Raw genomic sequence first — 23,148 nt, 5'->3', positions numbered from 1 at the left:
TTTAAAGACATGAGTAGCTAATTAGCTTTTACACTACTTTGTACTCTAAACCTTCCCAACTCAGCATTTATGTTCTATTTACATGGACTGGTTCTGTTAGGACTAACTTGTTATAAATACTAGGCTTAGGTAACTGTGTACAATAGAACAGCTTAAAAGAGCGCAACATATTTGGGCACCCGCTATGCAAACTGTGGCCACTAATAGCCTGCTATTTGTAGCTGCAGTTTGCACAGTAGGTTGCCCTGGCACCCGCTACTTAGCAGTAGGGTTGGGTAGGGGTTAGGGTACTTTTACACTTATTCAGTTGCTTGTTTTAACTGAAAGGACAACTGACTTTCAAAGGCCCCGTTTACACTTAGGCCCCGTTTACACTTAAAGAAATACTATCAATTCACATATTTTTTTCAATTGACACAGGAATTGTTTGGGAAGTGCTGCTAAGTACTGGTGTATACATTTTAGTAGCAACCTCCTTGTTTACTGTTATCAAAATACTTTCAAACTTTACCAACGCCAAAACTGACGGCTGACTGAGCCATGAGGAGAGGGGAAATTCCCCTCACACTTGATCAGTTAACTCTATGTGTAGCTCTGTGTGTGACAGAGAAGAGAGCTCTCAACAGCTGCAGCTCCTGTGTCCTGTGTTTCTGACTGAAGTGTTTGAAGAGAGCAGAGGAAATGTAACTAATTGTCACAGCTTTTCATACTGTTTTTGCTTTCAGAGTTTGATATGTTTGCTATTGGCTTTCTGTAGTCTGATATGCAACTCTGGCTGTGCATTTAAGCAGACACTCCTTCTGCAATTGATTTGTCCCAATATAGCTAAATCCTACCCTCAATAAATTACAGCTTTTGCCTCTGATATTTAACATGAAAAGTAGGAAAATGTTTACACAGCTACTTAGACATTATTTGTACATTGTCATTTTAGAACACTTGGGTATTGATAGTATTCCTTTAATCAGTTGGTACACATTTTTTCTTCTTCTAGCAGTGCATTGTGAAAAAGATTTCAGTTAAAATGTGTTAAAGAGGAACTCCAACCAAGAATTTAACTTTATCCCAATCAGTAGCTGATACCCCCTTTTACATGAGAAGTATATTGCTTTTCACAAACAGACCATCAGGGGGCGCTGTATGACTGATATTGTGGTGAAACCCCTCCCACAAGAAGCTCTGAGGACCGCGGTGCTCCTGGCAAACTGCCACAATGTAACAATGTTCAGAGACAAGAAATAGCTGTTTACAGCTGTCTCTAATGGCCAAAACATCTAGCAGCAGCTACATAACCTGCCCACAGTAAAAATGTCACCATGTGATACATGTCAGAATGTAAATCGGGGAGAGGAAAGATTTTACAATAAGCAAACACTGACTAAATCATTTACTTTTTTACTACATTATTTTCACTGAAGTTCCTCTTTAAGTGTGAACTGTGCCATAGGAAAACATGGGCATTACTTTGAAAATCAGTTGTCCTTTCAGCAACTGATTAAGTGTGAATGGGGCCTTATGCCCATGTTTCCCTAGGGCTCAGTTCCCACTATACACGCTTTAACCAAAAGTTTTGCACAATGCACTGCTGTGAAAAATTAAAATGCATCAGTTTTTCCGCATATAGTGTAAATGAGGCCTGCGGGTTTGGGTTTAAGGGATAGTGTTAAGGGTTAAGGTTAGGCACCACACCAGGGGTGCTCTGTGTGAGTGTAGGGAAAGGTTAGGTCATAGTGAAATATTGGCAAATATTACCAATATTTCACTATAGTAATTAAGTAAAAGAATACTGGTAAATTTACCAATATTATACTACCAGGTATTTCCTGCAACCTTTAGGGCCCATTCACACTTGTGCGTTTTCAGAGCGATTTCAGCTTTGCTGAAAATCGCTAGCGATTTGTAAAACGTGTGCACAATGAAAGTTGAGGAAGTGTTCTCATCTAAGCGTTTATCAATTTGCTGAAACGCAAACGCGTTGCATGCAGCGTTTTCTGAGCGATTCTGGAGCGATTCAATAAAAGTATTTGAATTGAACTGGAAATCGCAAAACGCTAATCGCTGGAAAAACGCTCTCCATACATTGAAAAATCGCTAGGAAAAACCGCCAGAAAAATGCTCAGCGTTTTGCGTTAGCGTTTAGCGTTTTCTAGTGTGAATGGGCCCTAAAACTGAGATTTTTTTCCCCAGGTAAACTCCAGTAAACTCAGACTGTTCTGAGCATAGCGCATATGCGTTAAGTAAATATTTATTGCCATTAGTGTTTTCCTTAAAATTGTATTTATCTGGCTGCTATATTGTGTGCCCAGTATACTCTGCGCCAGGTGTATGCTTGTAGTACAAGGCTGCTTCCAGCCACTCTGGTGCCCTAAGGAAGACAACCCACTGCTGCCAGAGTTGCCAACTATCTATATAATTATGAACAGTCCATATATCTGTTGCTTAATATGCCCTGTCCATCTTGTCTGTATTTGTCTCTGCTGTAGTTATTATTATTAATTTAGATATATATAGCGGCAATAGTTACAAGGCAATGGGTTGTCCTACCGGGTGCAGTGAGGGAGGAGGGCGCAGTGGGCACACAGGGACTTAGCCGTGGGGAGGGGGCCCGAATCCTCCCTCTCTTTGGGCCCACCCATGCTCCACCCTCCATTGCAAAGATTTATGTCAGCGGCAGGAAGCGGTCGTAGTACAAACTCACCTTCCGAGCTCCATGCGAGGATCACATGCCGCTGAGCTGCTCTGTCTCCAGTGCCCCTCCCGACTTCCGCTAATCAGGTACTAGTGAGTGGCGCTGGAACAGAGCAGTGTAAATGTAAGTCATGCACCTTGGATGTGCCAATGGTAGCGCAACATACTGTATAAGATAAATGGCTTCCAGCTGGGAACATCAGACTTGGAAATACCGGTTGATAACAAGTTAAGTAATCATATACAATGCCAAGCAGCAGCAGCTAAATTTAAATTTCTGTAATAAAATTCAGGGATGCATAAAATGGTAAATAAAATCACAAGATGCTAGTATACCACTCTCTGTATAAATCCCTTGGAAGGCCAAATCTGGAGTTTTGGCAACACTATAGGAAAGAGTACAAAAACAAGCAACTAAATTAATCAGAGGGATGGCAGGTCTCATTTGCCAAGTAGAGATTGCTCGAACCTCCAATTTTAGGTTTGCGAACCTCGAGGCGAACTTCCGCAAAAGTTCACGACCCTGCGAACTTTGCAAACTGCAATAGACTTCAATGGGCAGGCGAACATTCAAAACTTCAAACACAAATTCTGGCCACAAAAGTAATGGAAAAGATGTTTCAAGGGGTCTAACATCTGGAGGGGGGCATGTCGGAGTGGGATACATGCCAAAAGTCACGGGGAAAATTACAAATTTGGTGCAGAGCAGGGTTTTAAGGGCAGAAATCACATTGCAATGCTAAATTGGAGGCATAAAGTGCTTGAAAACATATTGCATGTTTATACATCAATTTGGTAGAGTAATTAGTGTACTGCTTCACACTGACAGACCAAACTCACTGACAGACCAAACTCACTGTGTAACGCACCACAAACAGCTGTTTGTGTAGTGATGGCCGTGCTGGACTGGTGCGCACCATGGCGAGAGTGCAGGCGATGGCGGTTTTCAAGCCCATATGGTGGGGCTGTGGTATCTCAATGACAGAACAACAGTGACTGTCCAGGTGATCGAATTTGGTCTGTGCACAATGAAGCAACAACCTTATTATCTTGGGTCAGGTGTGCCCCCTGAGACACTCATATAGCCGGCGGTCATTGCTTCATGATACGCAAGCCCCTTCACCGCGGCAAGGTAATGATCACGAAGGGGAATTGACACATGTACATGCCTTTTGTTTTGTTGTTGCAGCCGCAGTGCAGCCAGAAAAATTAGGCAGGCATGTACACGCACCAGAAAAACATTATTATTGTTTTTGTTATCGGCCGCTGCTCCTTAAAAATTCAGGAATCCACCTGGAGTCCTGGACCTTGTTGGTGGTGGCGGAGAAGGCAGTCAAGCGGACTGCAGGCAGAGATGCTGTGTGTGGACCGACTTAATCTTGGGGCAGGCACTCACACGGCGTGCAGACAGAGAGGATGTGTGTGGGGACTGACTTAGTCTTCGGGCAGGCAGTAGCCCTCCGGGATCCATGCCTCATTTATTTTGATAAAGGTGAGGTACTGAACACTCTTTTGACCTAGGCAACTTCTCTTCTCACTGACAATGCCTACAGCTGATTGTATATAGAAAGGATCATAAATAGTTCATGCAGAGTCTTTCTTGGTACAAAAACAATCAAAAAATACTTTATTGACACATATTAATTAAAAATTCCAGAGATATTCTCAATGAAAGAGGGCTCCTTTTGAATATACAAAATCTTCCAAGACAGGAATATAACAATTTAGTGCAATACAAAACAGGCAACGACACGACACGCTCGTTTCGGGCACAAAGCCCTTCGTCAGGCCCAATGCACAAAGCACTATCTATCAATCCTGGGGAAAATGCATGGCAGAAGCATCACAAAGTGGAAAAACACCTGTAGCAACCAGATGTATATAACACAATCCTGAAGGCCAGTAAAGGGAATCAATTCAGCTGCTAAACCAGGACTCCGAGCGTGTCGTTGCCTGTTTTGTATTGCACTAAATTGTTAGATTCCTGTCTTGGAAGATTTTGTATATTCAAAAGGAGCCCTCTTTCATTGAGAATATCTCTGGAATTTTTAATGAATATGTGTCAATAAAGTATTTTTTGATTGTTTTTGTACCAAGAAAGACTCTGCATGAACTATTTATGATCCTTTCTATATACAATTAGTCTTTTGTGGGTCTAGTGGATGACTCCAGAAAAGGATTAAAAGGTTTTTTCCTTTCTTATCTAAAAGGAACAAATCCCAATTACACTATACTGAATGCCTCCAGCTGCCCAGAAGTTGGATGGCAAAGTGTGACAGCTCTGGCCACAGGTCAAGTCTGCGCACCCAGTAGTCCAAGGGTTCATTACTGCTCAGAGTGTCTACATCCGCAGTTAAGGCCAGGTAGTCGGCTACCTGCCGGTCGAGGCATTGGTGCAGGGTGGATCTGGAAGGGTTAAGGCGAGGCGTTAGACTAAAGAATGTCTGCATGTCCTACATCACCATGAGATCGCTAGAGCATCCTGTCCTTGCCTGCGTGGACATGGGAGGATGATGAATATTACCGGCAGTGGCACCTTTATTCCGTTGTGCTGTGACATCACCCCTACACGCACTGTAAAGCATACTTGTCAGCTTGTTGGGCAAGTGCTGCATCCTTTCTGCCTTCTGGTGATTTGGTAACATCTCCGCCACTTTGTGCTTATACCAATGGTCTAGTAGCGTTGCCACCCAGTACAGGTCATCTCCCTTGAGTTTTTTTATACGGGGGTCCTTCAACAGGCTGGACAGCATGAAAGACGCCATCTGCACGAAGTTGGATGCCAACGTACTATCCATCTCATCTCAATACCACGGGAAAGGTGAGCAGCACAAGCCCCCTGCGATGCCTGCTGTGGTTTTTCTTCTGCCTCCTCCTAAAAAAAACACCTTCCACATCTGACTCCTCTTCCACACACGACTCTTCCTCCTCCCCCCCCCCCTCCTCTGTGCTGCTACAGGAGTTGAGAAAACATCTGGTTCTGCTGATGATTGTTCCCACTCTTCCGCCTCTTCCTGTTCACACTCCTCCACAGCTTGATCCACCCCTCTATGCATGGCACACTCCAGGAAGAAAGGATATCTGATCAAGTCGCTGATGGCGCCTTCACTGCGACTCACCAGGTTGGTCACCTCCTCAAACGGCCGCATGAGCCTGCAGGCATTTTGCATTAGTGTCCAGTACTTGGGGCAGAACAAACCCAGCTCCCCAGAGCATGATCTTTTACTTGTACAGATACTCATTGGCGGCTTTCTCCTGTAGTAGCAGGTGGTCAAACATGAGGAGCATTGAATTCCAGTGAGTCGGGCTATCGCAAATCAAGCACCTCACCGGCAAGTTGTTTCTCTGCTGAATATCGGCCAAGCGTGCAGGTACGCTTGAAATGCCCACACACCTTCCTGGACTGCTTCAGGACCTCCTGTAAGCTTGGGTACTTACACACAAATCTTTGAATTAATAGATTCAGCACATGTGCCATGCAGGATACTTGTGTCAACTTCCCCAAACTCAAAGCCGAAATAAGATTGCTGCCGTTGTCACACACCACGTTGCTAATCTCTAGTTGGGGCGGGGTCAGCCACTGATCCACCTGTTTGTTCAGAGCTGCCAGTAGAGCTGCTCCAGTGTGACTCTCGGCATTGAAGCAAGACATGTCCAAGATGGCGTGACACCGTCATACCTGGCATGCAGCATAGGCCCTGGGGAGCTGGGGTGTGTAGCTGGAGAGGAGATCACAGCACCAGTAGAGTAGCACTGCCACTTAACCAAGGAGGAGGCGGAAGATGACAGTGAAGAGGATGTAGCAGGAGCAGTAGGAGGAGAAGGAGAGGAGGTGGCAGCAGGCTTGCCTGCAAGCTGTGGAGGTGTCACAACTAGGTCCGCTGCACAGCCATGTACTCCCAGGTTGCCGCCAGTGGTCACCAGGTTGACCCAATGTGCTGTATAAGTAATTTACCTGCCCTGACCGTGCTTTGAAGACCAGGCATCCGTGGTCAGATGGACCCTTGACCCAACGCTGTGTGCCAGAGATGACACCACTTGCCTTTCAACTTCATGATACAGTTTGGGTATCGCCTTTTTTGAGGAATAATTGCGGCCTGGTATCTTCCACTACGGTGTCTCAATCACCACAAATTTTCGGAAGGCCTCAGAGTCCACCAGCTGGTATGGTAACAGCTGGCCAGCTAACAGTTCCGCCAAGCCAACTGTCAGACGCCGGGCAAAGGGGTGACTGGCAGACATTGGCTTCTACCTTCATGGACACCTGGCTGCTGTGGGCAGAGGAGCAGGAACTGCTCAAGGTGAGAGGCAGAGTGGAGGAGGGTGGCTGTTAAGGTGAAAGGGAGAAAGCGGCTGAAGATGCTGCACCTGAAGGAGGAAGAGGAGAAGGAGGGTGGCTTTGCTTTTGTGTGCTGCTTTTCCTCAGGTGATCTTCCCATTGCAGTTTGTGCTTTTTCAGCATGTGCCTTCGTAAGGCAGTTGTCCCTACGCGGGTCTTGGTTTTTCCACGGCTCAATTTTTGGTGGCAGAAAGTACAGATGGCATTGCTCTCATCTGAGGCAGACACACACAAAAATGTCCATACCGCTGAGCCCTGGGATGATGGCACTTTGGTGATGGCGTCAGCAGCTGACGTTGAAGGGCATGTTGGCTGGCTGTCCATAGGGGGTGATACATGCCACCGGACACTGCCACAAGCTGTTTCTGATGATGAATTCCCCCTGCTTCTTTCAGCAACTTGTCTCCTCCTACTCCTCTCTGACTCCCCCTCTGAACTGTCCCCCTTGTTGTCATATCTATTAGGATCCCACGTGACATCCATGGACGCATGACCTCAAACAGACCTGCCGGGTGGCCTGCCTCTGGCAGTGCCTCTTGTTTTGTCCATATTGGGGGAATGAAGTGACAGGTATGCATTGACTTGACTAATACAATGTGCAGTCGCACAGGTGCAGTGAAAAGGTATACAGTGACTGCTGGTATAACAATGTGCAGTCACACAGATGCAGTGAAAATGGATGCACTGACTGCTGGTATATAATACAATGTGCAGTCACACAGATTCAGTAAAAGGTATGCAGTGACTGCTGGTATAACATTGTGCAGCCAGTCACACAGGTGCAGTGAAAGGTATGCAGTGACTGCTGGTAGAAAAATGTGCAGTCACACAGGTGCAGTAAAAGGTATGCAGTAACTGCTGGTATAACAATGTGCAGTCACACAGGTGCAGTGAAAGGTATACATTGACTGCTGGTATAATACAATGTGCAGTCACACAGGTGCAGTGAAAGGTATACACTGACTGCTGGGATAATACAATGTGCAGTCACAGATGCAGTGAAAGGTATGCAGTGACTGGTATTACAATACAATGTGCAGCTGTCACACAGGTGCAGTTAACAGGTATGCACGGACTTGTATATAAAACAGCGTGCGGTCAGTCACACAGGTGCAGTGAAAGGTATGCAGTGACTGGTATTACAATACAATGTGCAGCTGTCACACACACAGGTGCAGTGAACAGGTATGCAGTGACTGGTATTACAATACAATGTGCAGCTGTCACACAGGTGCAGTTAACAGGTATGCACGGACTGGTATATAAAACAGCGTGCGGTCAGTCACACAGGTGCAGTGAAAGGTATGCAGTGACTGGTATTACAATACAATGTGCAGCTGTCACACACACAGGTGCAGTGAACAGGTATGCAGTGACTGGTATATAAAACTGTGTGCTGTCACACAGGTGCAGTGAAAGGTATACAGTGACTGGTATTACAATACAATGTGCAGCTGTCACATACACAGGTGCATTGAAAATGTAGGCACTGAATGTGCTGGGCCTGGCACAGTATAGCAATTAGCAAGGGCCAGCTGCGACAGACAGGGCTGTATATGCAAGTGTCAGTGGGCCACACAAAAAAAAAAACACATCACAAGAACATTAGCTCTCAAAAGAGCTGTTTTGGTGGTGCTTTTCAGCAACACATATCAGCAAGAAGCAAGCTAACAGACCTCCTAACTATAGCTTTCCCTATCTCTCCAATGTTCCTCCCTTCTCTCACTAATACTGCAGCACACACAGTGAGAACATGGCCGACGCTGCTGGAGGGGGGCTCCAGGAGGGAGTGCAGCCTGATTGGCTGCCATGTGTCTGCTGACTGTGATGTAGAGGGTCAAAGTTTAGCCCAATGATGTAGTATAGGGGGCGGGTCAAACTCGCATAAAGTTCGCGATTCGCCGTGAACGCAAACGCGCGTGGTTTGCGTAAACAAATTAGCCGGCGAACCGTTCGGGCTATCTCTATTGCCATGTAAGGTTGGACAAAATGGGTTTATTTAGCTTGGTAAAAAGATGGCTAAGGGGTGACATGAATAACATGTATAAATACATCAGATAGCAATACAAAAAAGCTTGGCAGATGAGCTTTTTGTCCCTAGGCTTTGTACAAAGGCCAAGGGGACATGATCTGCGTATGGAGGACAAAAGGTTTTGCCATCTATTTAAGAAGGGTTTTTTTTACAGTAAGAATTGATAAAAAGTGGAATATTTTAATATTTTACCCTATGAAGTAGTTATGACAAATTCTATAGCTGCATTTAAAGAAGGCTTGTATGCTTTCCTTGCATTGAAAGACATCCACAGCTATAATTACTAGGCAGTTTCCAGCAGAGTTGATCTAGGGCAGGGATAGGGAACCTATGGCTCGGGAGCCAGATGTGGCTCTTTTGATGGCTACATCTGGCTCACAGTTAGGGGTTGATTCACTAAGTTACACTGCTCAAGCATTGCAGCTTAGTGTGACAGCACAAGTAAAATTTTCAAAGTAGGCATGCTACTACTGACGCATGCACTATTAAATTACTGTTGCCTCCCCAAAACTAACTGCCCTTCCAATTGTCCCATCCTGGACCCTGTCAGGTCCAGTGACTTTGTAGGACGAGATCCCCGCGCTTATAGGTTGTTTGTCACTTGACAAGCAGCCTATTGGGCCAAAGTGCGGGGATCTTGTCCTACAAAGTGAATCAACTCCCAAGTCTGCTAGCTAATTGTACAAGCTGTTGGTCAGCATTTATCCTGTCTGGCTCACGGGGAAATTGCCGATGCTGCTGAAACCTAATGCTGGATACACACGTTGAGATTTCCCGTTCGATTCCCGGGATCGAACGGATCGAATAGATTATTTCCAACATGCTCGATTCGAATTTCGATCGTTTCTGCCTTTGATTTGGCATACTTAGCATGCAAATCGACGGCAGAAACGATCGAAATCCGAATCGAGCATGTTGGAAATAATCCATTCGATCCGTTCGATCCCGGGAATCGAACGGGAAATCTCAACGTGTATATCCAGCATAAGAGAAGCTGAAGACGTGTCTGACACTTTTGCTGCCTAGGGGATCAACTGTATACACATCACCATGGCAACAGGGACGTGGGCCCTCTGCTGCACATGCGCACTGTCCCACTTTGAAACATATTGTATGGCTCTCATGGAATTACATTTTAAAATATATGGCATTTATGGCTCTCTCAGCCAAAAAGGTTCCTGACCCCTGATCTAGGGATTGTATCTGAATGCCACCAGGACTGCAAAAAGATTTATGCAAAAAGATTTGTGCTCTGCTTATCTACAGTTATGGAAACTGCAAAAGGATTTGTGCACTGCTGATCTACAGTTATGGAAATTTTATTATCAAAGTACAATTTCTCCTTCAAATATAACTTCACAGTAAGAGACTCTTAACTGATCCTTGCTGGGCCAAATAAGGACAAATCTACATTATTAGTTTATGGATATTTTTCCTCAGTGTGATTAACAGAGGATGTAGGAGAAGAAAAATGTTTTTTTTTTTTAATATATAGTATTTATTTGTGACCCCAATCACTTTATGCAACTTAGCATAGCTCAGCAACAAATATGTCTGGAAGGATCCCCTGCCTTCTCCAATTTTCCAGTTCCATCATCTCTCTACTCCCTTTTTTCTGAATCAATCAAGGCTATTGATTCAAAACTGGCAGAAAACGTGAGGTGTCTAGGCATGCAAAATTTGCCCACAATTTGTGTTGCTCACCAGGTGATCCTTAGGGGGACACTACTGGACCTCAATGCTGTACAGATGCATCAGTAAGCAACAGCTTGTCCTGCTCTGTGTCTATGAAGAGGGAGGGCAGGATGATGGCACCAGGAATGAAAGAGTGGTTTTCGCAGGTAAGGTAAGGAGGGGAACAATTGACTCGACTGCAGCCTGTCAGTTAAAGATACGGCATGCCGGCTCATTAAATGACCTCAGTAGACACCTGTAAACATACTACAATCTTAGCCAAGATGGTCCGGATCAGCCACGCTGGCTAATAACAGTTTAGCGTGTATAAGCCTTTTGTGAGAATAGTCATTGCAAATCATAAGACAATTATATCAATAAACTCACAGAGACAGAAAAAGGCACAAAACATAACAAAGCCTAAAGCTACGTACACATTGAAAGGTAGAATAGTTGCAAATGACTGATGAATTATCGTTCCATGATCAAGTTCAACAGATCATGAGCGTTTTGATGTGAACGATATCAAAAGACTGCAATCAAAATGTCAAATGATTTTTCACCAATAGGATCGTTAAACGATGCAGGATGTAGACGAAGTGCCTTAGACTTTGCAGACACATCGTTTAAAAATGATTCATATTACTGTACACACTGCTGACGATGGTCAATTATCTGCCAAACTGATCCATCATGTTAGTCATTCAAAATGCTGAGCACCACTGTGGATTCCTCCTTTGTCGTTCACATAAGATGTCTTTTGTGCTTTCGATTTTTAAACAATATGTGAACAAGGAGTGGTTCATTGTTCATTTCTGATGATTTTTTTCTCCCCGTGTTTATGAGGATTGAGGTAGATCTACAGGCTATTGTTTATCTTGTTTAGAGAGCATTTGGTACAGGAGTAAAGGGTCAGTCAAAACCAGCCTTATCAACTTGCCGACAGACTGTACACACTGGCAAACTGTCAGCAGAACGGTCGCCCCGCAGGCGGGTCTGACGACCCGTCAGTTGCAGGAATCCGGCAAGTGTACGCGCCTATAGACAGAAGCATTAGTTTTCCTTCATTTTCTGATTAGAGATTACCAGGTACAGGACATCCTATAACATGGTTCTCCTCATGAACCAAAAATAATGAAACAACTACACTCATATAATATATATATAAATATTTGGTTTCATGGCTTCTTTCATGAAGAACTGGGCCATCACTGCTGAACCTTCGCCTTCCTTTGCCCCCCACCCCCCCTCCTTTGGATGTCTGCTTTGGGATAATATGATTGCCAAGTGTGATTGGTGGCGCCGTAGTCTCGGCTCCGGGTTTTCAGGCATTTTTCCATCTCTTACTCACACCATCAAACAATCCCCCCCCCCCTTCCAGAACCTGTATGAGCCAGAACCAATTCTGGGTACAACTCCTTTGTACTTGGTGAAATAAATGATTCTGATTCTGATATACTGTATATATTAATAAAATTGGCTTCCTAAAAACTTTTTCAATAGCTGCACTTATAATCTCTTTGCTATTTAATATAGGTGTGAGAAGTGAAGAACCGTTATTTTATATTCATCTCGTGAATCAGGAACTGCTGTTACCCACAGGGGAGTATTGATCTCTATCCACACCCCCGTGCAGCACTATGTATAATCGTTTCAGGATCCACATATAGCTAAACCTCAATTAGCCATCTAAATACAGTATTTATGAATGGCATCATTTTTTCCTTCCTTGTCATATGAATGAATTCTGAGGTAAATGAAAGGAAAAATCTATTCTTTCCTCATCATCCGACATGAATAGCGCTAGCTCTAAGCAACATTTCATATTCTACATGCGCCAGCCCCAGTGATTTTCAACTGTATTATACAGTTTATCTATTCAGACAAGCAGATAATCCGACATAGGCTATTTTAGCCAGTTACTTACTTGCTATTATTTAATCCTTCACCATCCAGCAAAGCACATACTACTATATTATACACAGCTTAATGACTTAACTCTAATGTCCATCCTTTATCTCCTAAGAATATTAACTTCTTATGGGCATATCATGCTGGTACAGTAGATAACTAAGCAGCAGTCTCAACCAACCAGCACAAATTGCTGGCAGTACTCAGTAGTGAAGTCCAACTTCTAGGTCAGTTTGTGGGCTCTGCTGTGCTTAAAGACTGGGTTCCATGGTTCACCATGGCTAATATACTTTCAATTACTGTATTTCAACATTTAATATAGAGTTCTGGTATGTATGCATTGTGGGGTATAGCACTATATTATCTAGGCCTATTTTTAACATTGAGTCTCAAGCAACCAGAGAGCAAACTTATCCGGCAGCAGCCGATCCCCGGTTGTGCCAGATAACTGAGACTCTCCTGTATTTTAGCAAATGTTTTGCTACGTCATGGATATGTTAATTCTTCTGTGTGCACCATATGCCTGTTTATTATCTGTATTACCCTGGTGGGGTAGTAATAATAATTACTACTACTATTGCTATTTCATAACAGCATACCCGAATCAAACACCATTTGCTACAGAGCACTTATAATAATCAGGTACATGTTTTCCTAGAATCTGCTAAATTTGCTTTGGAACTTTCAGGCAGTTTAATGTGTTAATAAAAAAAACATTTCATTTACATAAATGATTACTGGTTTACATTTAAATGGCTCTGCTGCATTTAATTTAGCGGGGACCATGTACTTCTTTTATTTGTTATGCTGGGTATACACGGCTCGATTTTTCTCGCTCGATTCTCCCCTCGATTGATTCCCCGCTTGATTCCGCAGGCGATTCTATTATCTTCCACTCGTTTCTCTTATCTTATTGCATTATCCTCAATGCGGGATCGAGCAGGGAAACGATCGGGCGGAGATCGGACGTGTCGGAAATGATCTATCGAGCCATCTAAATGGCTCAGAATCGAGGCGTGTATTCCCAGCATTAGAAAAAGAGCCAAAAATCATGAAAAATTAGTGACTTAAAACCAATCCTTTCCCTGTCAAGTAACACTGTTTTTATTAGGTAAAAAAACATTCAGGTTAACAAAGATCGGACAAAAAAGTTCAAAAAGTTGCACAATAACTTTGCACAGGCTGATAATCGTAAGAAGGTGATTATAGCAGATGGGGGTTAACTACAGATTTTTATTTGGCACATCAAGCACAATAGACACTATAAATTTGCATTTTTGCACTTGTAATTGTTGTTTATGAACACTGGGTGGTCCAAAGATGCGGATTCACTAATTAATAACACTGGCTTTACAGAGAGGTATGTACGTGGATTTATCCGCAGGTTTTTGATCTCACTGTAAATAAACAGAAATAGCTACGGTACACCATATCTTCACACTACCATTGTGTTTATCTGACGGACCACATTACATGGACCTCTACAAATAAAATAAATATACACCTCACTGCTGTGTAAAGAGAAAATAACATCCCTACAAAAGTGTCATCCAATCCAGAAATCTCAACTTCACTGTTTAGAAACCAGAAAGACGATTTTACACATGATCGTTAACAAAGCATATTCATTTCTGTGTTACAAAGTTTACTTTTACCTTACCTTTCTAATATTCACTGAAAAATAACTGAGAAAACAACAAAAACTAAAATAAACAGTTAAAATGACAAAGAACAGATCCCATTCCACTGCAAAATCATGCACTGACAAGGTTGCCCATTAGTTCTATCCACAGTTTATGTGTGGAGTAATTCTAATCAATTTATTACAGGAAGGAGCAATGCATGCTTTTTTTTTTTTTTTTACAAAATTTAAAAAAGCATTATATGAAAGCAGGTTTAGTCATTATTCAAAACAGTTAGAAAACTATCACTATGATGTTAACCTATTTAACATAAAACTAAAAAGGAAGCCTTGACCCTTTTCCCCTACATTTTATTTTCTTCTAGGAAATCATTTTTCATCTTCTGGTAAAAAAAATAACTTTTCAGCACTCTGCAGTGTAAAAAAAATACCAAAAAGTACGTGAAAAGTACTGCCAAAATTATTTTAAGTATTTTCTTGCTTGCTGGTGGCTTAAAAGGCATTTTTGATCATGTGTGCAGGTATCACCTAGGTCCTAGGAGAAAAGAAAAGGTGAATCTAATAAGGCCCCTTATCAATAAAATGCACTTTAAGCCCCCAGCAAGGCAAGAAAATACTCATAATAATTTTGACACTACTTTTTCACCTGCGTTTTGGTACTTTTTCAATTGCAGAGTGTTGAAAAGTTATTTTAAACAGAAGATGAAAAATGATCAAGAAGAAATGAATTGAATAGAGGCCAATGATTGAATAAGTATCGAGTTGAATCAGATTGATACATTTAATTTAATAAACCATAGCAACAACTTGTAAAATATTATAAAAGTTTTCTATAATGATTGATGATGGCTTGAATAATTGTATAGCCACCCTGAAAATGCATTCTAATTTTGATTTTAAATGCACATTCATTAGATATTAAACATCAAAAAAATATCTGATGACTGCAGTTTAGCAGGTGTATACTATAGATGAAATATTGAATTGTAAAGTACTGTACCTGATAGAAATATATGAGTGACCAGCTCATTGCTGCTGTGGGCATTCTGTCTTGTAACACTCCCATAGAACATGGTACTTAGCGGGCCGTGTAGGAAGGACTGATTAGGTGTAGTTGCGTTGCTGACAGCCACATCTTTTCTAGGCTCCAACATGATGTCTGCAATGGCTGCAACATAAAGACGCATCAAAATTTCATCTTAAACTAATTATGCAGTCATTAAGTTAGTCATTATTGAGCTTCACAAGTTGAATCTCTTTTCTATTATTGTTCTTATTATAAGGGGCATTATGTGTATAATAGGATCAAGCAGTAAATATAGACAGCTTGGGAGCAGAATTATGTTTTATTATAGTCAGGTGTCTGGTCGACTGTCCCATAATTTGGTGCATGTTTTACGATAAGCAGAGACTACGTTTAAACTAAAGGCTGAATAAAAGAGTGCTGCGCTTCTAACAAGCGAATGCTTTCCACTTTGAACATGAGCCAGTGCTTAAGCCAGGGCCTTCAAAGAAGATGAACGAGGACACTCCCTCTACACACAGCACTGCCAAGCCTGGATATCTGGACTCATCACAAGTATTCTCAGATTAGATTGTCAGCACACTAAAGCCTCCATTATGCTACATCAAGGCATCTAAAGCAGTTCTCTTCCCCTTTTCCATTCTTTATGTCTGGGCCAGAAATACAGTACGATCCATGAAGGGTATCAAAACAAAGTGGCTCTTCTAATTCCATCCTCCTAACACTATAAAAGATTAGGATTGCAATGCAGTTATGAGCGCGTAGAACAACAATGACTCACTGCTGCATTATTGTCTATTTAGGGAGAACGTGCACAGGGACTACAGTGTAATGACACGATAAGCTCACAAGAGAAAGAACTCATAAATGATACACCTGAACATACTGTAAATAAAAACATATTTGGGGAAGATTAACCTAATCCCGCGCTACCTGCTGTTGTTTCAGAGGCATTAGCAGTTTTTTCCATGGCTCGCTTTCATAAAGTCTGGCTGAAACAAACGATGAGCGCACAGTCTGATCTTACACATCAGCACTCTGACACCTTTTATGAATGGAAAAGTGCCCTTCCTGGCTGTGCTCACCACCATCAGCTGCCAGGTCGTCATTTTCCAGGTATGCTTCAGAAGAATATATGCAGCCTGAAGTCACATCCAGCTGCGCAATGAGGACAAGTTAAAGTGGCACTATGGCAAAAATATGTTACAGTATTCTTATTACACTGCTAACATGTAGACACTACAATAGACATCACTTTTTAAGCAGAACTTCCTATTTCAAAGCCTCCTGGAAGTGCTAATTTACATCATGTAACAGTTTTTCTCCGCCAGGGAGCAGCCTTGCCGATGTGGTAGTCCCCTTCCCACTTGGTCTGCTCTAACTGCCTTCTCCCCTGCATCTCTCTAAAGGGCTCGTTTCCACTATTGCGGTGCAGAATCGCCTGGATTTCACGCTGATGAAATTGCACGCGGATGCGATTGCCCGTGCGTTTTTTGCCACGAATTCGCATAGGTGAGGGTATATGCGATTTTAACCATGTCCCTGCCTGTGTGAATTTACATTGGTACCTATGCGAATTCGCGGCAAAAAAACGCATGGGGAAATCGCATGCGATTTCCCTATTAAATACATTGCATGCGATTCGCATGCATTCCACTCGCAGGTGTATTCTGCGGCTCTTTAGTGCGTTTTTTCACCGCTGAAAAAAACGCACCTCAACAACGCTACAGTGGAAACAGGCCCATCCACTTGCAATACATGTGCAAATCTGCATGCGTTGGACGCATGCGGATTTGCGATAGTGGAAACGAGGCTCCCTGCACACTGCATGCGATTCTGATTCCGATTTTTAATAGTTTTTTACATGCGATTCCGATTCTGATTTTTAATCATTACTGCATGCTGCGTTTTTTCTGTGTTTTTCTGTTGATAACATTCAGGGAAAATCGAAATCGCAAATCAGAATCGGAAATCGGATTTGCAGTGTGCAGGGAGCCTAACACACACAGGCATCCATTTTTATCACTGATATCATCCCTACACACAGGGCTCTGAAAGTGTGCTTTTGTGTGTAAATAATCAAGCAGCTAAATAAGAAAGCCCCAAAATTGAACTCATAGCCTCCTGTATCAAGGGCAGCTCTGATTATTTACATATCTCTCAGGATTCCAACAGCAATTAAAAACAAAAGCACAGCTTTAGTGGTAAAAACAGGCTGTCTATGTGTGTGAGAGTGAGACCGAGGAGAAGGCAGTTAGAGCACACCAAGTGGGGAGGGGACTACCACGTCAGCAAGGCTGATTACTGTTGGAAAAAAGCTGTCACATGATGTAAAATAGTACTTCCAGGATGCTATGGAATAGAAAGCTCTTCTTGAAAACGGATGTCTTCCCTAGTAACTACATGTTAGCAGAGTCATTAGAATAACACATTTTCGCCGTAGTGCCACTTTAACTTGTCCTTGTTACACAGGTGGATGTGACGTCAGGCTGCACATATTCTTCTGAAGAGTACCTGGAAAATGATGACCTGGCAGCTGATGATGGTGAGCACAGCCAGGACGGACACTTAGGTTTCAATTCATCAAGCATTATCGCATTCGGTAATGCTGAAAACAGCTGACTTTATGGAGCACTTAGTAAAAGCACTTAGTAAAATGTTAATTCATCAAAGCAGTTACCGCATGAGAAGCTGACATTCCTGAGCAGGGAGATAAATTACCGACTTATTCGGTGATTACCTCAACACAGGTCAGTAAAATATCACCAAATGTCAATTCATCAAGGTTACAGCATTCGATAACATGTGCAGTGATTATCTCCAGCTCTCCCCTGTCCATAACAAGCTTGGAATGCCTTCAGTGTGGATGTCCCCCTGTTTGACAGGAGCAGGCAGCTCCAGATGCCTTTCGGTGGTGTAACCTTTTGAGTCCCTGTTTGAAAATGCAAAGATGCTGGTGGTGAAATCACCAAGCATGGCATTTGTATTGTCTCCAGGAAGTTCATCTACCTTGTGGCAATTAAGTAAAATGTTAGGAAAGACTGATGGACAGATTCAGAGCAGCAGAGGCAGTATAAAAAACAGTAAAAATAACATGTTTAAATCTAAAGGGATGTCGGGATGCCTTCTATTGTAAAATGCTTGTAGCAGCTTGTAACAACACAGAGACATATCAAGCTGCTCTGCTCTGCTGTTATCCAACAGCCTTTGATGAATTGAAGCCGTAGTGGTTCGGTAACTTAAAGGTGGCCACTAACGGTCCAATTTCTATCGGAAAATCGTTATAGCGATCAGAAATTCTGATCGGACGAAAAATCATTCAATACACCATCAACTAACCAATCATTGCTTCCTATCTATCACGAAAATCCAAATTTTGGTTCAACGAAAATTCAATCGGACGATTGTTTTTATAATCGTTCATTATCGATTATGCCCATCAACTGAGATTATTTACAACCAATCCGATCAGAATTTCTGATCGCTCGAACGATTTTTCACTAGAAATTGGACCGTTAGTGGCCTGCTTAAGGAACCTCTACCGCACATGGGAAAATATTGATGAATTAGCACAGTGAAGTGTAAAATACCGAATGTGGTATTTTAAAGAGACTCCGTAACAAAAATTGCATCCTGTTTTTTATCATCCTACAAGTTCCAAAAGCTATTCTAATGTGTTCTGGCTAACTGCAGCACTTTCTACTATGACAGTCTCTGTAATAAATCAATGTATCTTTCCCCTGTCAGACTTGTCGGCCTGTGTCTGGAAGGCTGCCAAGTTCTTCAGTGTTGTGGTTCTGCTATGAACTCACCCTTCCTGGCCCCTCTATGCACACTGCCTGTGTGTTATTTAGATAAGAGAGAAGAGAGAAGCTGCTCTAATCAGCTGGATAAATCGTCCTCTGAGCTGGCTGGGCTTTCACATACTGAGGAATTACAAACAAGGGCAAAGCTGTTTGCAGGAAGAAAAGAGCAGCCTGAAACTTCAGTGCATGGGGGAAAGAAACACACAAATGATCTCTTGAGATTCAAAAGGAATGCTATATACAGCCTGCTTATGTATGGATGTATTTTCTATGTGTGGACATACTGTACATCAACCTACTTCCTGTTTTGGTGGCCATTTTGTTTGTTTACAAACAAGCTTTTAAAAACTGTTTTTAACCACTTTTAATGCGGCGAGGAGCGGCGAAATTGTGACAGAGGGTAATAGGAGATGTCCCCTAACGCACTGGTATGTTTACTTTTGAGCGATTTTAACAATACAGATTCTCTTTAACGACTGGGGTTTTGTTATCTGATGAATTGAAGCCTTAGTGCCCCTTTAAAGATGAACTCCAGACAAACACAGAAATTTAGTCCTGTCATGTATTCATTTAAAGTTGCTAAATTTTGTCAGCAATTGAATCTTCAATTTAGTCCTCTGTAGTATCCTGTACAGCAGCTCTATGACGACATCCCAAAGCTAGTGGATGTTGGAGACCTTGCACTTCTCCACCTATCGTTTGGGGATGCCCCACAGATGCTCAATATATGCTCAATAGGGTTTAGGTCTGGAGACATGCTTGGCTAGTCCTGCACCTTTACCCTTGGTTTCTTTAGCTTGGTTGTCCTGGAGTGTTTACGGTTGGTATAATTTTGGAATACTGCCCTGCAGCCCAAAAGGGAGAAAATTATGCTCTGCTTCAGTGTGTCACAGTACAGTACGTGTTTTCATGCATGAACTGTAGCTCCCCAGTGCCAGAAGCACTCATACTGCCCCAAACCAAAACACTTCATTGATCTTGCTGGACTGTGGGCAAACTCGTCTTTGTACTCCTCACCTGGTTGCCACAACCCAGAGGACACTATCTGAACCCAATAAGTTTATCTTGGTCTCATCAGACCGCAGGACATGAACTACTGTTCCATTAATTCATGTATTTAAAGGACTTATGAGGCCAAAGGGAAAAAAAAAGTTCTGTACCTGTAGCTAATTTGAATGCACGAAGGACGCCATCCGCGCCCTCCGTGTAGTCTCGCCAAAGGAAAAAAAAAAGTTCAGTACCTGTAGCTAATTTGAATGCACCATCCGCGCCCTCCGTGTAGTTTCGCCGGGTCCCCGCTGCTCAATATCCCCCCTGGCTGCCTCCCGACCCCACAGCCCGGGTCGGGCTCTCATGCCACCTGCAAAATGTCCGCCCGAGCTGGCCGTGGCTGCGCAAGTCTCCACAGACGTGAGTGGGGCTGCGCAGCTCTAGGACCTCCCCCCGATCCACGCTGCAGGCTGTCTCCTGTAGCATGGATCGGGGGGAGGCCCTAGAGCTGCACTCGCGTCTGTGCAGACTGTGTAGCCACGGCCAGCTCGGGCAGACATTTTGCAGGTGGCATGAGAGCCTGACCCGGGCTGTGGGGTCGGGAGCCGGCCTGGGGGGATATTGAGCAGCGGGGTCCCGGCGAAACTACACGGAAGGCGCGGATGGTGCATTCAAATTAGCTACAGGTACTGAACTTCTTTTTTTCCTTTGGCCTCGTACGTCCTTTAATCTGCTTGTCTTCAGAATATTTGTTTGCAGGCTTTCATGTGCATCATCTTTAGAAGATGCTTCCGTCTGGGACAACAATCATGCAGACCAATTTGGTGAAGTGTGTGGCATATGGGCTGAGCGCTGACAGACTGACCACACACACACACCCCTACACACACACACACACACACACACACACACACACACACACACACACACACACACACACACACACGTACGTATGGTCTGAGCATTGACAGACTGACCACACACACACACACATGTAACTAAGAAGCATGGGGCCCTGGTGTGAGTTTTACATGGGGCCCCAAGCGCTCTAATGATATAGAGACCCAAAATCTACCAAGGACATCTGCAGTGTCAGAGAATTGTAAACAGTTTGTTAAGGATTACCACTATTCAATGCACATACAGAGGTGTTCATGATCAGCAGAGCACCGATGAAAAGATAATAAGATGGATGAAGGTGGGCCCCTAATTTTGCATCTCCTATTGCTACGCCGCTGCCCCCACCCCTTTAACCTCTTCAACAATGCTGCCAACACTCATACATCTATTTACAAAAGACAACCTCTGGATTTAACCCTGAGCATGTATGTTTAACTTCTTTGATCGACCATGGCAATAACTGTTCTGAGCGTAAACTTTCCTGCTAAACCTGTGTATGGTCTTGGCCACCGTGCCACAGCTCAGTTTCAGGGTCTTTGCAATCATTTTATAACCTGGGCTATCTGTATGTAGAGCAACAATTCTTTTCAGATTCTCAGAGAGTTCTCTGCCATGAATTTATAACCCTAACAAGTAGCATGAAGGAAAATGTTTAATCAGGCACAATTTTGACAGTCTTCACTTAGGGGTGTACTCACTTTTACTGCCGGCAGTTTAGACACTATAGCCATGTGTTGCGTTATTTTGATGGGACAGCAAATGTATACTGTTATACAAGCTGTACATTGATTACTTTACATCATATCAAAGTGTCATATCTTCAGTGTTGTCCCATGAAAAAATATAATAAAATATTTACAAAAAAAAGTGAGAGATGTACTCACTTTTGTGAGATACTTTATCTGTTTATAAAGTATCCTGGACTGTCCACATCATCAATGTAAAGAGCATTGGCTTATTTTAGTCTGAATTAATCTGTTTTCGGATATCATATTCATAATCATTATGCTGACTTGAGATGGCTCTCATGGCGATATAAATAAATACACAAACAATTTAAAACAGCATTAACATATTTGGTATGTAACAGCACTGACAGCTATGTCAAGAGTAAAAGCCACATCACTCAGTGTGCCTTGAACTGTCACATAATGAGAATTTCAAAGCGGGAGCATACTCATTACAGTCATTAAGATGGTTTAATAGAATATTGTCAGCTGTTGTTCAAAAAAAAAAAAACTACACAACTAATGGAGTTATCATTAAGGCTAAGGTATTCTTGTTAAAGAATATACAGTTTTTGTTATTATGGATGCTGTTATTATTGTTATTACTAAAGACATATACTGCTGCATAGATGTGATCATCTGCAGATTTTTAGGCAGTTGCAGATTGAACCAAGAACTCAGTAAAAAGCCATCGGGTTGCACATTCCATAGAAATACAGTTTGCTATTTTTCTTCAACATGTTTTTTATTTTTTCCTTCGTTTTTTCTTTAACAGTTATCATTTGCAAAAGTGTTAACCTCCCACTGCAGGCATCTGTGTGACTTATGCTGTTTGACAAGTTAGAAACAATTACTGAAATAGGTATTTTGGTTATGTTAGCACCAACAAAAATACTAGTTTTATCCTTAAAAATATTTGACGTAACAGCTTTCCACCATTGTTAAAACAGTAGTAGTTGTGAACATGAGCCTAAAGGTGGCCACACACCATACAATTTTTTAAATATCTGTTCAATGTAAGAATTGCAATCAATTTTTCTGACTGATTGTAACATTTCAAAAATATGACCAATGTACCACACACCTGTGTTCAATTTTCCCCCAATTATGATAAAAACGATTGGAAATTCTGAGAAAATTGCTTGGGTGTGTATATTAATAAATTGACAATCTAACACACACCATACAATCTTTAGAGAAATTAAAGAAAAATATCTGGCATTCCGGATAGATAAAAATTGAAAAAAATGGAAAATCCGATCGGATTTTTCAGTCGAATGAAAAAAAAGCTTTACATTTTTTCGGGAGATCCGATCGTTTTTATCGAATTGCTGTAAAATCGGATCATTTTATTGTATCGTGTGTGGCCACCTTTAGACAATTACTATATGTTGTACTTCAGGCTGCTTGCGTC

At 42.5% G+C, this 23,148-nt stretch overlaps 1 protein-coding gene across 2 annotated transcripts in view; it reads right to left on the bottom strand.

Moving 5' to 3' along the window:
• The window catches only part of EGF (epidermal growth factor), a 186,233-nt gene that overhangs the window by 45,244 nt on the left and 117,841 nt on the right, over positions 1 to 23,148 (bottom strand). For both annotated transcript variants that reach the window (XM_068281466.1, XM_068281477.1), the window contains one exon: positions 15,287 to 15,454. In XM_068281466.1, coding sequence (XP_068137567.1) covers positions 15,287 to 15,454 — 168 coding nt within the window. The remainder of the gene's footprint in view (positions 1 to 15,286; positions 15,455 to 23,148) is intronic.

The sequence above is a fragment of the Hyperolius riggenbachi genome, chromosome 1, assembly GCF_040937935.1.
Source record: "Hyperolius riggenbachi isolate aHypRig1 chromosome 1, aHypRig1.pri, whole genome shotgun sequence".
Classification (NCBI taxonomy): Eukaryota; Metazoa; Chordata; class Amphibia; order Anura; family Hyperoliidae; genus Hyperolius; species Hyperolius riggenbachi.
Note: the sequence above shows the minus strand (reverse complement) of the source record. Positions and strands in the feature narration are given on the sequence as shown.